The sequence below is a fragment of the Mastomys coucha genome, unplaced genomic scaffold (assembly GCF_008632895.1).
Source record: "Mastomys coucha isolate ucsf_1 unplaced genomic scaffold, UCSF_Mcou_1 pScaffold4, whole genome shotgun sequence".
Lineage (NCBI taxonomy): Eukaryota > Metazoa > Chordata > Mammalia > Rodentia > Muridae > Mastomys > Mastomys coucha.
In genome coordinates, this window is record NW_022196910.1 from 41,729,005 (window position 1) to 41,747,103 (window position 18,099).

Here is an 18,099-nt window from a genome sequence, read left to right on the forward strand (position 1 = left end):
GGTGAGATACGAAGTACTACTGGACAGGGGTGAAGTATGGAAGGAGAAGGGGAGTGATCACCATGGCTATATTGAAGTGGAAGATCAGATGTCACACAGAAGCACTTAAGCTGCATACATGTCTACGGGGGAAAATCTCCAAATTGAAAGAAGAATGAGGGCAAAGTCTTTGGGTTGGAGAGTTTTTGGTATGTTGTAGTGGGGGGAATACGAATAGAATAATAAATACAGAAACCATTGGCTGCAAAGAAGTAGGAGATGACGAATGAGTGACAGAAAGGGGGCAGATTATAAAGCTTCTTCCAGGCTGAAAGAGCACTGGGTTGAACTCTTTGAGCAAGGTGAGTCTTTGGAACGTTGATCAGCCAAGTGGCATTGCCAGATAACTCTAATACTCTTTGTGGTATGTCTGTACACATGCTTTATGGCTTAGAATGTAGTTATAACCCAAATAGCCTATCATAAATGAAAAGTGCACTTAATACAGCTAACCTACAGAACATAGGTAGAACAACTGTCTACCCTTATGATTACACACCTGACTGAAACTACTCTCCAGAATCTCAAGAATATGAAGCTATATATTGTTACCCCAGGAAAAGATAAACATTCCAAGTGTGATTTTAGCTGTACACTTTTGGTGCCATCCTAAAGCTGAAAATGGTCAATGTGGGCAACTGTAAGTCAAGCACTCTCTGTAAATTCAGTGACCATCTTCTCATACCATTTAACTAAAATGAATTTAAGTTGAATATCATTTCTTCTTGTTGCTTTGTTTGAGATAGGATCTCACTAAGCAGAGAAGACTGGCCCAATTTTACAACCCCCCTGTCTCAGATTCTCATGGGTTGAACTCACTACCTAACCTGGAGAACATAAAGGTTGGAAGGAGAGAAGTCACAAAGATGTCTGGTGAGAAACCAGCAGGTTATGGAGTCTAGAAATGTACAGCCACATGGACTTACTGAGTTTAGATGGGTGGAAATAGAATATCGGTCCAGGCTGCTTTCAAAGTGCTGTAAAGTCAGGAGGTCATATTAAGCATGTTAATTTTATTATTCTCACTGAGCATCTGTGATACTATGGTGTGTGTGTGTGTGTGTGTGTGTGTGTGTGTGTGTGTGTGTGTGTGTGTGTGTGTGTGTGTGTATGTGTGTGTGTTTCCATCGTTACATGGTCATAACTCTCTTACCAGGGCAGACATTGCAACTAGAAGTTCTCTTTCCCAAGGCAAGTCATAGAAACTATAATTTTATCCCACATTTCAGTGTTGGGAGAAAACATTAAAACATTCTGTGTCCTATCTTGTCTGCTAACAGATAAAATGACTTCATTCAGAAGGAGTCTAGTACCATAACATGGAAGGAATGCCATACACAGAAGCTCCCCCATCTCCAAAATAACTTAATCAGATAGGCCCTGCTGAGTTTCTCTGGCCAGTTTATTAGCATTAGAACAGACCCTTTCTTTTGCCCAACCATATTTTTATATATATTTTTATATATAGGAGTCTGTGCTGGCTGGCTTTGTATGTCAACTTGACACAAGCTGGAGTTATCACAGAGAAATGAGCTTGAGGAAATGTCTCTATGAGATCTAACTGTAAGGCACTTTCTTAATTAGATCAAGGGGGAAAGGCCCAGCACATTGTGGGTGGTGCCATCCCTGAGCTAGTGGTCCTTGGTTCTATAACAAAGCAAGCTGAGCAAGCCAGGGGAAGCAAGCCAATAAGCAGCACCCTTCATGGCCTCTGCATCAGCTGCTGCCTCCAAGTTCCTGCCCTGACTTCCTTTGATGATGAACAGCAATGTGGAAGTGTAAGCTGAATAAGCCCTTTCTCCCTAACTTGCTTCTTGGTCATGACGTTTTGTGCAGGAATACAAACACTGACTAAGACAGAGTCAAACACATTCATTCAGTGAATTCTATATAGAAACATAAGTGGATAGAACTTCAGGTTGGCTAAACATTAGTAGGCCCTTGGAGGATGCTGGTACCTGAGAAGGCTATTACTACAGAACTGATTGCTCACCTATTGGTGTGGAAAAAATACCCATGCAACAATATGGGCTGCAGAGAGAACAGAAGTAATCTCTGTCAATTACATGTGCAAGCAGAAAAATAAAACATCATTTTATCTTGAGTCTGCTCTTGTCCTATGCCATCCAGTGCATCTGGCTGCCAGATAGAAAGTAAAAAGTGACATTTGAGAGGTACAAGTCTGAGATATAAATCTAGATGTCATCTGCATCACCAGATCGTCTTTGATTTTTGTAAAACTGGATAGGACCGGAAAATGAGACTCCACCAGGGTAGGTAATAAAGAAAAGAGATATCAAAGTTGACTCCTGGAGCACACAACTGTTAAGCAACTAGAAACATTTCAAGGGGCAAAGGAGTATAATGAGAAAAGAATAAAGAAAAATGTGTGGTCCTAAAAGACAGACAAGCATGAGAAAGTGAAGTTGTGTCTCAGGGAGTTAGGAAGAACACTTGTGTCAGATGCTGCTGATGAAGACTAAAGCCTGATGTTGGGGAATTTGCAGTGTGGGAGCATTAGTGAACTTGGGAAGTTTCTGTGCAGGATTGAGGTGGAAAGGCTGATGCAGAATTCACTCACAAAAGAAAAAAAAAGAGTGATCAGAGCCCATGCACATAGAAAATCCTTTCAAATTAGTTTAGCTGTAAGCGGGAGGAAAGAGATGGATCTGCAGCCAGAGTGAGTGGACCTGGAGTTAGCAGAGCTGAGAAAAAGGCACCATATTTTTAATGCTGATATATAAAGAGCCAAGAAAGTGGGGAAAGCTGGACTTTGGAGAGGACTGAAGAACTGCTAAAATGATGTCTTTGAGCAGGTGAGAAGAGAGAATGAGAGAGACACCCATTTCTTTCAGATCAATGTGTGTTACTCCTGGTCATCATAGTGGGCCAGTAGAGGGCAAAGCAGAAGGCTTATTCAATAGTTAAATCTGCAATCAATGGAAAGATATTTCCTAGCCTACCAGTCAAATGTCTCTGCCCAGAAAGTCAAACAACATGTTGGAGGCCTCGTCAAAATATATTTAGGAGAAACTCCAAGGATGCAAATGTCTGAAACTCTTAAAACTCAGGGGTAAGTTGGAAGGGAAGGGATATCAAGCAAATAAAATATGTAATAACCCTGTCAAGTCAGTAAGATAATTTTTGAGAAGTTTTTTAAAATTGGATTTGAAGTTTTTAGTGCGAGATGTCCCAACTGGTTACCATTGTGGAAGACAATGTATAAGTAACCACTCAATAAATGCCTGCTGAATTAATTAGTTAATTCAGCCTTATAGTTAGTTTGTATTACACTAAATCCTCCACCTTGTATTATGGCTTGCTCGTTTATAGTATAATGATCTCATGTATCATTGCCACCAAAATGTACTGTTTTCATTGATTTCTTTCATCTTCAGTATTTTTGTTTACGTTTTATTAGTTGTTAAATACCATAAATAGTGAGTATCATATAGAAGTTCTGTTTGTTAGTGTAGTACTGAAAGTATACAGCATGTAATAGCTACAAAATAGCTTAACAAGAGCGGTTAAATGGCCATGTTATAGAATAATTAATGAAGGAATAAAATGCCCTGTTAAATTGTGCTAAAATAACTGTTTAATGTTGGAATAACAGTGTCTATTTTAATAGGATTTGGTGTTGCTTTCACACAAATCGTTGTCAAAATGGGGCTTAGGAACACATAAAACACTTCCTACTGAAAGAAATTATAACTATCCTTTTGGTGTACAAGAAACATCACCTGATGAAGGGTTTTTTCAAAATAAATTATTTTCATAAAATATAGACTATGCTTCTTATTTTTCCAGAGAGGGAGGGAAAGCTGTTTAAAGCCTCGGTTCCCAGAGATACTTGGGAGAGTAAAAAGCAAGGCTCTGTTGTAGCAAACTCCCTAAGAAGGCACTAATCTCCATAGTCCACAAAGGACCAAAATAGTTCCCACCTCAAACCCACAAAATTGAGCAGTTACAATATGCCATCTATCCCCTTGTAGAAAAAAGTTGACTCTGTCAATTTGATTCTTAGAGTCCAATGCACATACAGGGTTCCTCCCTTACATGATTCTCAAAATAATCCCCTCTCTTTCTTTCCCACCTTTTATTAAACTCCAATCTCTTTTTACAGAATTCTTAGAGGAATTCTGACTGAAAGATGCGCTCTGAGAATAAATTCATATTCTACACAATGAGACCTAAGATTTTTATCTCAAAAAGCAATATTACATAAGGACACACTATATTAATTATTTACCTTTTAAAATAGTAAAGAAAGAAAAGTCATACTTATAAAAGTATCAAAATAACTCTCAATTAAACTGAATCTTACAATTAATATGAAATGATACATTATATAGCTATAACACAAAATTAAACACAACTATATTCACCACTTAAAAACAAATGTCACAAGAGGTAAAGTGTTTAGTAGTCTCTACAAATGAAGAAAATGTAATAACCTATACTGTTAATATATTTCAAAATACATATATGTGTATGTGTTCCAACTATACCATGAAATATTTCATGAGGTTTTATTCCTTGCAAGTAGCCAGTCATCATTGTCTCCCTCATCCACATTGTAATCAAAATATCTATCAGGTCTGGATAGATGGCTCAGTAAGCAAAAAGACTGCATTCAAATATGAAGATCTGACTTAGAGCCCCAGATCCATGTGTGGACAAGAGCTAGCAGTGGTGATATGGGCGTCTATACTCAGAGTGCTGGGGAGGTGCAGACAAATAGATCCCTGAGACTCACTGACCAGCTTTGCTGAATTGATGAGCATCAAGCTCCTGATTACACAGAACACCAGAAATGAAATAAACTAATGAAAATGATGTTTTAATAGGAGAGAATCATTAGGCAAGTTCTCTGTCTCAAAATCAGGGTGTAGAGTTACTGAGAAACCATGCATGAGATTGACCCCTGGCTTCCACATGCATTACCACTGTGCATGCATGCACAAATACACACACACACACACACACACACACACACACACACACACGCAAAAAAGAGAAATCTGGTATGTCTATTATTAAGTAAACAAAAAACTATCACTCAAACCAGAATGTCTTGTTCCTGAACTCTAATAAAACTTATTCCACCACTTATTTATTCCAGTCTAGAAAATATATTCTTGTTAGTGTGGTTTACAGAGTCCCAGGTATGCATGGGCACCTGCTTTACACAATCCTCAGAATATTTCATCTTTCTCCTTTCCGTTTTTGTTTTGTTTTGTTTTGTTTTTTGTTTTGTTTTGTTTTGTTTTGTTTTAGGTTTTTCCAGATAGGGTTTCTCTGTGTAGCCCTGACTGTCCTGTGGAACTCACTCTGTACACTAGGCTGGCCTTGAACTCAGAAATCTGCCTAGTCTCTGCCTCCCAAGTGCTAGAATTAAAGGCGTGCACCACCACTGCCCGGTCTTTCTCCTCTTTTACCTACCACTCTGCTCTGGAGTCTCAAAAAGTAGAAGCTTCTCTGAAAGAATGTTTCATGGCTATAACAGAACTCACACTCTTCATTTAATAGCACTCACAAAGTGCTATTAAATATTACCTTTTAAGACTGAAGTGTTGGATTATATTTTATGCTTTGTGGCTATCAAATTTACATTCATCCCCATAAGTACTGTATTCTCTCCTCAACATACCCATGGTCTCCTTAAGGGGCAAAATCTTGTGGCAAAACACTGTGCTCCCTCTACAATCACACTCCGTGCCGAGCAGGTAATGAATTCCCCATAAAGGCAAATGTGCTGTGCGTTCAAAAGAAGCAATCAAGCAAACTCCTTTACGAAACATCGATTTACAAATTACAGAGCGGCAGCAAAGGGAAACAGAAGCCTATTCGCCATAATTAATTGAAACCTAAATAAGGTGAGTAACAAAATATTGTGCCAGTCATTCTATCTGCCATCTAATTAACTTATAAACATCTATGATGAAAACGTGTTTGCAAGAGTTGGGTACATCTTCACAGTATTGCTGCTTCTATTTCTCAGACTTGTATCTTCAGTTTTTCTTCCCGTATTTCTTGCAATGGCTATGCATGATTACTTTTACCAGGAAGAAGTTAGCAAAACTAATATATTATTTCACTAATAGATCATCCCCTTATTAAAGTGATGTATACTTTAATGTATGGGTTCTAAAAATTCTTAAAAGCTGTTTTTTTTTAAATTTTATTTATTATTATTATAAATGAGTACACTGTAGCTGTCTTCAAATACACCAGAGGAGGGTGTCAGATCTCATCACGGGTGGTTGTGAGCCACCATGTGGTTGCTGGGATTTGAACTCAGGACCTTCAGAAGAGCAGTCAGTGCTCTTACCCGCTGAGCCATCTCATCAGCCCCTTAAAAGCTGTTTTTAACAGAATTCCAGTATCATAGTGTCAAATAGCCTGAAGTTGAATTCCTAATTCATTATTATTAACATGATCTATTTACATTATTCTGTTACCAAATCCCTAAATTTCTTCCTCTGGAAAATTAGAAAATGATAAATACTACTTCAAAACGTCATGATAATAACTAAATGAGTAAAACCGTACAAAAGCTCTTAAGAATAACTCACATTTCATAAATATAAACACAGTTGCCATTTTGTTGCTATTTATATGATCTATCTGTAATATAAAAGATAATGTAATTATCTAACATGTAATTATATACATATAATAAATATATAATATATATGTCTACAATGTGCTTTATAAAGAGCACCTCAAATGCTCACCAAAATAGAATGCACAAATATAAAAAGTGTTGTTGTATCATAACCATGCTTACTCTAATCTGTTGCATAACTTAATACCAAGAAGTAAAAACTCTACATATTTCTACAAACAGTTTTAATTACTCATTTTAGAGATTTTAAAACAAATCATACTGTATACACTTTCGTCTTGTGTTGGCTTTAAAATAATAAATAAATAGCTTTGTTTATCAAGGAGAATAAACTGGCATCCTAACCAACAAGAATCAGTAGAATTCCTCTCAAGGGACTCTCCCATAAGCTACATGGTGTGAAAACTCAAAACCTTAGATGTATCAGCTCTCATGAACTGTACCACAGTCAACAAAGGGAAACTGTTTGGCATTTGAAATGAATCAGGACATAAGTGAGAAATTCAGAAATAATATATTGAAAAGTAGAACAGAGCAAAATGGCTTCAAAAAATAAGTAATAAATTAAAAAAATCCAAGCGTTGTATAGAGGCTGCTGTCAGTACCTTGGGACTTGGGATATTGAGGAAGAGGTTCACAGTGAGATTGGACACTTCCTTGTTATATTGTTTGCTCTAGGTCTGCTTGTACTCTCAAAGAGCTGGGGGAGGGGAAGCTTATCATGGCCTCCTGCATCTGCATTATCTCCTACCCCACTGTACCCAGAGCAGAATTTCCAGGTTTTTACTCACTCTCCTGTATGAATGTTCGCCTCTTTGCTAACTTCAAACATACCATAAAGCTCGAAGTTCAAACTCTAGGCACTTTGTTCCCTCTGATGATAACTCATGTCACGTGACTTCCACTGGGCTCCCGTTTCCATTCTCTTGAACTGATATCTAAACACTTCCAAATAAATACTTCCATGTGGAAAACTATAATTAATTAATTAATTAATTAATTAATTTTTAAAAGCCTCAGCCTTTCATGCATGCCATATCAGCCCTCATATATTTCCCAAACTTCTATTCTGGTTATTTATCAATATTGATTGATTGATTGATTGATTGATTGATTTAAACCAGGTATCACAACATAGCCCAGCTGTCTTTAACTTGTCATCCTCCTGCTTCAGCCTCTTTAGTGCTAGAATCATTGAGGGTACCAATGTATCCAGTATATTAGCTATTTAAATGATTACATTCAACTTTTAGGCTATAGTTATTACCATTTGATTTTCTGTCCATCTTCACCTGGTAGACTGAAATCTCTAGGAGAGAAAGGAGTTTTGCCTATTTTAGTCACTATAGTATATTTATCACATTAAAAAATTACTATAGCAGGCTCTTGCTAAATGCATATAAAACATGAGGGAAGAAAAGAAGGGTAGAATGGGTATCAGAAACAATTTTTGATAAATCTGAAAGGTTGAAGCAGTCTCCGTTAAAGTCTAGAATACATCTACAGGCATCATTAACACAGGTCAAGTTCATGAAAATAATATTTACTTAAAGTATAATTCATAATATAGGATGGAAGGTGAGGATTTCTCAAAAATGATTCTATGACTGGGGATTATTACATAAGACATATTTAGAGAATGTACTTACAAATCCACTAGCATACACATCTACAGAAATAGGAAGTATGTAGACCTTTACAAGAAATTTCATAAAGCACCTTGAGCTGTGGTAACTCCCCTCGGTATATAAAAAGGAGTCTGCTGGGGCAAGTCAAATCATTCAATTATATACACCATAAGGTGGCTTAACAAGTAGGAGCAATGGTGAATAAAGCTTTTTTTTTTCCTCCAGATGAAAGCCTGTATGGTTCAATTGTAAGTGAGAAAGGGAAGCAGAAATGAATCCTGCTGCAAGCTGACAGTTACATGGAACCCCCTGAAGTTATAAATTGAGTTCTTCTGCTAATTACTGGTCTGAAGGGGACAGAGAAAGATCCACATTTTATTTCTCTTGCTGAACTTGCAACACAAGCACTCTTGAATTTTACATTAGGGTCAAGCTGGGAAGTTCGCAGTTACCTGGTGTAGATAACAGCACCACATCCCATGCAAATAAGGTCAGGCAGTCGTTCCTGCCTTGGGTGACTATAAGGGAGATTTTGGTGAAACAAATTCTAAAAGGTAGTAGATTTTAAAAAAGAAAAGAAAAGAAAAGGGTACAGATCCGATTTGAAATAAAACTCTGTTTATAAATGCAGAATGAATATTTAAGAAAGACCTCACAATTTGGCAATACATTTCATAAAAATGGAATGTCATGCCCATAGATGACAATGTCAGCTTCCCATCAGCTACTCATTGTATGACCAATAAAGCTACTCAGCAGGCAGGTACTTTAATGTAATAGGCCCAGTTCCCCAGGGAGGTGAACCTGTAGTTCAAACTCACATTTTTGATCAAATAAACACTTTATCCTTCCTAGCAAAACAAAACAAAACAAAAACAAAAACAACAAAAAAGGTATCTTATGTGGATTCTGACAAAAAAAGAAAAAGCACTTGGGAAGAAAATTGGTGACGGGGTGAGTGGGGTACAAAGAGCTGTTATGACGTCACATCCCTTCTGAAAAGGCAAAGTAACTTCAACACTTCTAATGTCTATGTGCACCCTTTATAATATCCTGGAATGTTCTAGCTCATTTCCTGCCAAAAGCACAGCCTCATTCAAATTAGAATAATACATTAATGTGTTTATTCACGGGACCAACAATTACTGAACACATTCGCTCTGCAAAAGGAATATGTACAAGAACATTCCATTATTATAACAATTTCCATTATTACCAAGTTTCTCTTCTGTCGCTTTTTTATTAGCTTAACTATGTACTACAAATACAATCTTAAAAAATAATCTGAAGAAAAGTCAATTCATTAACATCTGACATATACCAATTTGGAGAGAGAAAGGCTGTCCCCATTAGCTCTGTGCACAATATTACCTACTAATAAGAGCCACAAGGACCTGGGTGTCTCAATGCTAGAAAATACCTTCAATTCCTTTATATGGAATGAGCTCTAATTGCATCTACCTACATGGTCATTGAAGTCATTAAGCTTGATTTTTAGCAAGCACCCTTCTATTGGATGTATTTAACAAATTTTAACTATTTAGGTTATTTTATTTTTGAATTCTGACTCACATAACACCTTCCATAATTCTCATGAGCACTCACTGGCAAGACTCCAGATCATTAATCTTATTTTACCTCTTAAGAACACATTATTTTTGTACTCCTCATCTCTAAAAGTATAAATCTTTGAACTTTTATGCTGCTGGATGCATCAAGTAGTGATGAAGACAAAAATTCCACCTTCCAGGAGTCCTTCCAATAAAATAACCAAGAAATTCTTACCTAGTTTTGGCAAAGAATAGGGCACTTTAAAGTAGTCTTCATAAAATTCTATTAATCTCTTTGTAATGTGGAGAGCATAGTCCCCGGATCCTCTTCTGATAGCGTCAGGTCTTGCATATAATCGGACCTAATTAAAAATATATATAAAAGTTACTTTAGCATTTTGGTACTTGAGTTTTATTTTCTCTGAACATATGAATCTGCACAAATCACTTTGGATAGTATAAAAATTAAACAGTGTTCTTGTTTATATATCCAAACACATTCTGGCAAAAGATCCAAATTGAAACAATTGATGTGGCCAAGTAGAGCAAGTCACAATTTACTCACTTTCCAGGATGACATAGAGACAATTTATACACCTTGAGTCAAAATAAATATTCTAAGTTATCATTTACATGTGCTTGCTAGAGATATGAAGGCATGGTGGATTAGTATAATGGATCCCTGGCTCAGCGCGAGAGAAAACTCATGGTCTGTTATGACATGCTGCATCGAGCTTTAGAAGAATTACCAGATTGGAAATATGTGTGTGTGTGTGTGTGTGTGTGTGTGTGTGTGTGTGTGTGTGTGTGTGTGTGTGTGTGTGTGTGTGTGTGTGTGTGTGTGTGTGTATGTGTGTGTGTGTGTACATATATCTTATTTATGCTTCCTTTTTCTCATTCTTGTGTCTTTGAAATCAACTGTTTTTTCTCCAAATTCATACAGTAAGAACAGAAAACTTTTCATGTACATGAGCAACCACCGCTCAGGAAAGCTATCTGCACCCGCTCCTAGATTCAAAACCAGCTGATGTAATTCATATTTTTAACACAATCTGGGCACTTATTATTGATTCCTAAAACAAGCATCATAAATTATCTAGTCCTTGGCCAAAATAAAAAGTCCCAAAGTGAGAAACATAAAACTGAACAGAGCCAACAATCCTATAGAAAAGGTTAAAATGAGATTAGTTTTCATAAAGCTTTCATAAAGCTATCCAGCATCTTTCCTTCCAAAGGCTAAATCTATTTTTCACAGATGTGGTCCCTAATCCTCATATCAATTCTGTGAATAAGAAGCATGCATTTCATGCAGCAGTAGAAAGAATTGCAGCATGGGAGTTGGACTTTAGTCTGACTCGGCCACTAACCAAGCTGGGGATACTGAGCAAATCACTTAACCTCTTTGGGCCTTATTTATAAAGTGATGGTATTGGCCACCAACTAGTTGCTAAAGTGCTTTTCAGTTCTAAAACACATTACCTCCAATCCCATTTTACAAATAAGAAAGTCTATTTTCCTTTTTAAACACTACAAAAAAATATGTGGTTTATTCAATATACCAAAATGGATATTTATTTTGAACAATAAAACAAAAAAAGCTGTATTCAGTTATAATGTAAAAATTGATTATACAATTAACTCTCTATTAGCACAGCCTAAGAGAGAACAGAGATGTATAGTCAGAAAAATGCAGGGTTGATACAAGGAAAATACATTCCGACTTCATGTTGAAAAGACATGTAATTCAATAAGCTACCTGCTAAAATTAGTAACAATTGTTTACTTCAATTGCAAACTACTTACTCCCTATCAGCAAAATCAAGTGGTAAATTTAATTGATAGCCATCAAGAGTCTTGACTGTAAATGGTATAAAACCAAAAGCTATAGGACAGACCATGTATGTACAGCAGTAGAACTTGTCACTCTGAGAAACAGTAGATACCCTGCCACAACATCAACTCTTTACAAACATGGAATGCCTTATACAAAGTTCTCAAGAAACAATGCCTCAGAGAATAGGAGGACATAGTTGATTTAGAAAGCTGTGCCTTCGGCACATGAGAGACTCACTGTACTCATGAGCTCCCAGAAGTCATGCTCACCGGTCCCAGATCAAATCAGGCAACAATGCAGAATGGAATAGAAAGAGGTTCATAGGGGGCTATGGAAAGACGAGTTACTAAATCAAAGAAAGTAAAAGGGGGCATAAAGTTGCAAGGATATAGTAATGGGGGTGGAGTATGACATTCTCAAAAAATTGATAAATATTTATAAAATTGAATACTAAGTAAATAAATGGATACTAATTGTAAAGGCACTGACAGGCAGAGATGGCTTACAAGGGAGTGAGGGAAGCAGAATCGGAGAGTAAAAAGCAAGCAAGCAAGGAGATGGGAGCTGAGCACACCAAATGTAAAAGAAGACAGAGCCTGGGCACTGACAGCATCCAGCAGAGACCACTGGTGACCATTCATTATGCACTCATTCAATCATGACACTGTTTATTTGGCACAAGTTTTACACCAGATGCAAGATGAAGCATTTTTCACTTCCTACTCTGGAGCACATGCTGCCTACCTAATCAAAGGAGCCACAGAACATAGGGAAAAGAATGTCTGTGTAATAACCGTTCTCAAAGACCCTTTCAGTAATTAGAAGTGAATGACAACTCGTGATAGGTGCTGTACACTCGATAAACTACAAATCTCCAATGGACACTGAGGAAAGATAAGGTTTTTAGAAAGTCCCTGGTAACTAACTCATAAATTGATATTGCTTCTATAGCATGCACTACTACCTTGTTACATGACAAGGCTTACTGACTTAACATTTAGGCAGCACTGTTGATTTGGGTAGGAACACAATCATGTCTGCCAATCAAGCCTACCAGTTAGTCAAACGTTCTCTAGAGCCAAGCAGGAGAAACACAGTTAAATCAGTCTGATTGTCAAGATTTGATGGAAATAATCCAACATGAATGAGAAGACAAAACAGACACATGCTGAACACAATGTCTTCATTCTCTGGTTCAGACATTTATTGCAGGCCTTCTGTGTTTCATGCATTGTACTAGGGAATAGAAATAGAACAATAAAATCCCTACTACAAAATGAACAAGACATTTATACTTACTGCTCTTAAGAGGTTCACCGTGTGTGGAAAACAAACAAATAAATCACCAACGAAAATACAACTCAAGAAATAGAGCCCTGCACTTTCTGTCAACAGAGCACAAAGCTAAACCCCATCTCACCCCTCATCTTTTCCCAAAATAACCCCTTTGTTTTCATTTATTTCATCAGTTTATGGTTCCACAGCACAAACAAATACTCATTATTCTCTCTTCTGATTTTTGTTACTCTTCATGGTTTTGCATTGTTTTCTTTTATCAGATGAAGACTCACTCTGTAGTAATGGCTGGCTCCAGCTTATGATCTTCCTGCCTACATCTCCAAAGTGCTGGGATTGTATGTATGCATCGCCATCCCCAACTTTCTATGTTTCTCTGTTTTGTTTTGCACTTCATATAGATCTTCCAACTTGAATTCTCATACAAACAATGAGTGAGTTAACATCCAGGCCAGAACACTTTAAAGAATGAGGAATCTACCACCATCTGAGAGACAGTAGGTATAAGTAAGGCAGTTGTTATTTACCCTCCCTGTTTCTAGTCTCCCTTACACACAAGGAAAAACAGCTTCCCCTTCCCCCCCCCCACTGATATACTAGAAGTGATCTCAACAGGATCAGTAATAACCACATGGTGGCAAATCTAACATCCAATCCTGAGCTCAACCCATCAGCAGAATGTACATTTAGTTGATTATCGAATGTCCTTGAAACAATTTCTCCCTGTGCACCAGTCACTTCTTAATGTTGGGAAGGCTCCTTGTTTCAATACATAGACCTTTTTGCTTCTCTGTTTACACTCAGTCTTTAATTATAATGACTAGCTTTGTGTTTGTGTGACTTCCAAAATGATGACTTACCCAATAATTCTGGGCTTACATAATCATTAACCAACTGTCCACTTGACATCTCCACTTCGTATCTCAGACATCACATTCCAAAGGCAAATTCCTGCGGATCCATACACACAGTTGTTCCTTCAAAAATTTCCACATCTCAGTTAAATACACTCCCATCCTGCTGTCTGGACCCAATATCTCCACATTCTTCTTTCTTTCACAAGCCAGATTATCTTATTGCCTCTGCCTTCAAAGCACACAAATCTTGCTGTTCTGACCACCTGAATGCTACCACTCTGGTCCCAATTGTGTATTTCTTTCTTATTGTTCTCCACACCATAATCAGAGTCTCTCTGATACATGAGAACCAAATCATGTTATTTCTCTATATTTTATCAACTTTCCATGTTATTCGGAGTAGAATCCCAAGGGTTTATAAAACTCTACACACACATTTCATTTCTTTAACGCTCTGGCTTTATTCCTACTGCTCTGCTAACACTCACATGAAACTCAAGGCTTTAAAGTTCTATGTATCGCCATGACCCATCCCTTCTTCATCATCTTCAGATAGCTGCCTAAGAATCTCATGCTCGTACAAAACCTCCTGCTGACTCACTACTTGTCTAACCCTTGCCAAAATTTACCTTGAGACACTACCATTTGACGAAGCATGTGTGTTGATTTTCCATTTTTATTTTTCCTGCCTTCTTCTCCATGAATATAACTTGAATTAGTCCAATATATCTAACTACATGAAAGTGTTATATTTTTAGGTCAAAATATTGTGTATAGAGTGTTAGGTATGTAAGCCTTTGATAAGTGACTTAACCAGAGAACTGAATTTTACAGGCATATACAGATCCTAAAAAATAAGACCCATGCCTCAAGAAGAACAAATGTTTTAACTTAAGCTTTAAAAAAAAATAATAAATCTGGGTGATGGGAGGGATGGCTAAGGGTTAAGAGTATTTATTTATGCAGATGACTCAGGATTGTTTCTTAGCATCCACATGGAAGCTTACAAGCATCTGTAACTCCAGTCTCAGGAGATCCAATGCTTTCTTCTGTCTTCTTTGGGTATCAGTAACAGACATAGTACAAATACATGCATGCAAACAGAACACTCATACATACAAAGTAAAATAAATAAATCTTTTATTTTAAAGTTAGATGTAGTAAGAACTCTTATCTACTGAGCCATGTTATTTTAATATAAATAGCCCATGATCTCCTGGGGCTAATATATCATTCAACATGTTTTTAATACTTTGATTCTATTTGATCTTCTGAGGTAGGCAGGATAATTCCCCAGATAATAGTGTTCAAGTCCTAATCCTAGCCTGACAAACTGTCTTTGCAGGTGTAATTTATTAATAAATGAATTTGAAAATGGGGGGGGGGCGAAGCTAGATGTAGTAAGCTAGAAAATGGGTGTGTATACAGTATCTGAGACCAAAATATCACATTGCTTATGTGTGTATTGTTTAATTTATTTATTTGTTGGTGGTGCATTGACATAGCACATGTGTGGTCTAACAGGATAACTTGTAGATAAGGATCAGTTCTCTATTTCCACCACACATGTCCTCAGGATTGAGCTCAGGTCATCAGACCTAGTGGCAACCTCCTTTACTAACTGAGCCATCTCATCAGTCAGCCAGATCAAAGCATCAACAAGACAATAAGAATGACCAAATAGTAAGTGACCTCAAAGGCACTACTAACTACTGGGGCTTTATTATAATAGATGTAGAGATCCACAGGAAGATATTAAACAACAGAGTGATAAGTCTATTTCTACATTTTAGAAAGATCACAGGGCAAATAAACTAAGATATCAGACTACGTAAGAGTTCATGCAGAGAGGCAGAGTACATAAGTGAGGAGATCTACAATGATAAATGGGACATGTAAAGAGAAATTGCAAGTCCAGTTACAGATGTGTCTATAAACTCTGTTGTAAAATAAGAAGATAGTACTGTGGGCATAGTACAGTCATTTAAAGACCTGAGCCCCAAAATGCCATGATCAGAATTAGGTTTGAGAGAACTGCATCAGCAAACGTGATAGATTAGAAGGGAGTAGAAAAGGGGTAAGGAAGTAGGTTACAGTAGTGTAGAAGTCCAGGTAAAAGATGGTAGACATTAGAGCTGAAGAGCAGGAGTAGTGATGCAAAGAAATGGATGGATGCATTCAATTGATCCTAACACTGTTGTACAAACCCTTTAGTTCCTGAGTAAAGCCAATTGTAGTCACAGTCTCACTTAAAAACAATTATTCACCTAATCTATATTCAGGTGCTCACTCCAGGGCCCTGCAGAAACAAGTGAGATCTAGTTGAAGGATCAGGGGAAACAACCAAAATAGTTCACAAACTGAGTGATTCCTGTGTGGTTAATGGAGTAAATTTAGAGGTAATTCTCTTTGTAGTTAGGGGAGAACACCATAGTTCTTTGCTTCTTTGAAAGTGACTAGGTTCTACACAATCACGACATGGAGACAGAATCTTCAGGAAGACACAGTTATCACTTATGGGTAATGAAATATAATTTTATTACAACTGCTTATTTGCATTTTCTGACATTCTCTGATAAGGCTCCAGCTCTGAAAATGTAAATTGCTTTCCAGAATTTATCTGTCTGCTGTAGAGCGTCTTCCCACAACAAATAAGAAACAAACTCTATGGGTGTTGAGTTCACTAGGAAGGACATCACACTAACATTGGCACAGGGGGGTTGAGCTTCCGATCTTGCACTGCCTATTTCTGCTAACTTGTGACAGTCAGTTAGTTTACTTGGTCTCTCTTTAAAAGTGATTGCCCAAGGGAACAGTTTAACAGAGCCTGTTTATTATAATATGTCTGAAAGGTTGGTGTGTCATTAATTTGCCTGAATTTGTCACATCTAATCTTCATTTAATTTGAAAAGAAATGAAAAGGTGATTTTCTGCATATAATCTTATTCCTTTGCATTTTTCTTGCCCTTGAAAACACAATCTAACCATTCAGTAACTTTTCTCTATCATTTACCCTTGAACACTGCTCTATTATTCCTTAAACTGCCCATGAACTTAGCAGTGATTTACAAAAATTACTGGCATAACCCGGACAGAGAATAATACACTGACTCTAGAAATATATCCTGGAAGCCCCACCCTTATAACCATGGACCAGAGCTATGAATGAAAGGGAGGAAACATGTAACCATACATTTCATCACTGAAAATATAATGAAAATGTCTGTTGTGCCCAGTGGCCTTCATATAGTTTTATGGACTATCAGTATTTGAAATGCTTGTTTGAGCATAGGCAGATTTCCTCAATCTTTCCCATGCATCATCTTCTCACAAAAACAGGGATGACAATCAACTGTTCTGCAAAGAAAGTAGTCTGCTTAGAGATCATGCTTGGGAGTATGTTGGCATGACATGTGCATTTGGTGGAAAAGAAAATTATCTAGTATCTTAGTTAAGACACCATGACCAAGGCAACTTTTATAAAGGACACCATTTCATTGGGGTTGGATTATAGGTTCAGAGGTCAGTCTATTATCACCAAGGCAGTAACATGACAGCATTCAGGCAAGCATGGTGCAGGAGGAGCTGAGAGTTCTACATCTTCATCTGAAGGCTGCTAGCAAAATACTGACTTCCAGGCAGCTAGGATGAGGGTTGTATAGACCACACCCACAGTGACACACCTACTCCAACAGGGCCGCACCTTGTAATCATGCCACTCCCCGGGCAGAGCATATACAAACCATCACACCTAGTTAAGGTTGGCCACTAGAGGAGGCATATGGACATATGGCAATGTTAGGAGGGGATATGCCTGGGAAAGGAATCACATGGAAGAGGAATACAGATCTGTTATTCAAGGTGATTTTGTCTCTGATAGCCATGCAACTTAGAAGAACAATGGAGACTATTTAAAGACACCATGATAAGACTCTATATGTTTGATTAATACTTAATAAGCATATATCTGTTGATTGTCAGGTAATGCTTCATGTGATGGGTACAGAAAGCTAAGCATGCAAGACAGGCTCTCCCCTCTCAGGGAACTTGTGTGGCAGTGGGGGACATGACAATGAGGTCTTAGGATACCAAGTCACAGTGCAGAGAACCCCTCCTCACAGAACAGGTGATTTAGTGGAACTCAGACTACCTACTACAGAAGTGAAGATGGGCAATCAGTTATTCAGACACTTTCTTATAAAAGTCTACATTGTATAACAGTAGAGAGTCCCAAAGAAAGTATATATGTATATATATATATATA

General features: G+C 37.4%; 1 protein-coding gene across 4 annotated transcripts in view; it reads right to left on the reverse strand.

Annotated features, from left to right (window-relative positions):
• The window catches only part of Trhde (thyrotropin releasing hormone degrading enzyme), a 392,302-nt gene that overhangs the window by 275,027 nt on the left and 99,176 nt on the right, over nucleotides 1-18,099 (reverse strand). For all 4 annotated transcript variants that reach the window (XM_031350072.1, XM_031350071.1, XM_031350069.1 and 1 more), the window contains exon 3: nucleotides 10,084-10,210. In XM_031350072.1, the coding sequence (XP_031205932.1) occupies nucleotides 10,084-10,210 (127 nt within the window). The remainder of the gene's footprint in view (nucleotides 1-10,083; nucleotides 10,211-18,099) is intronic.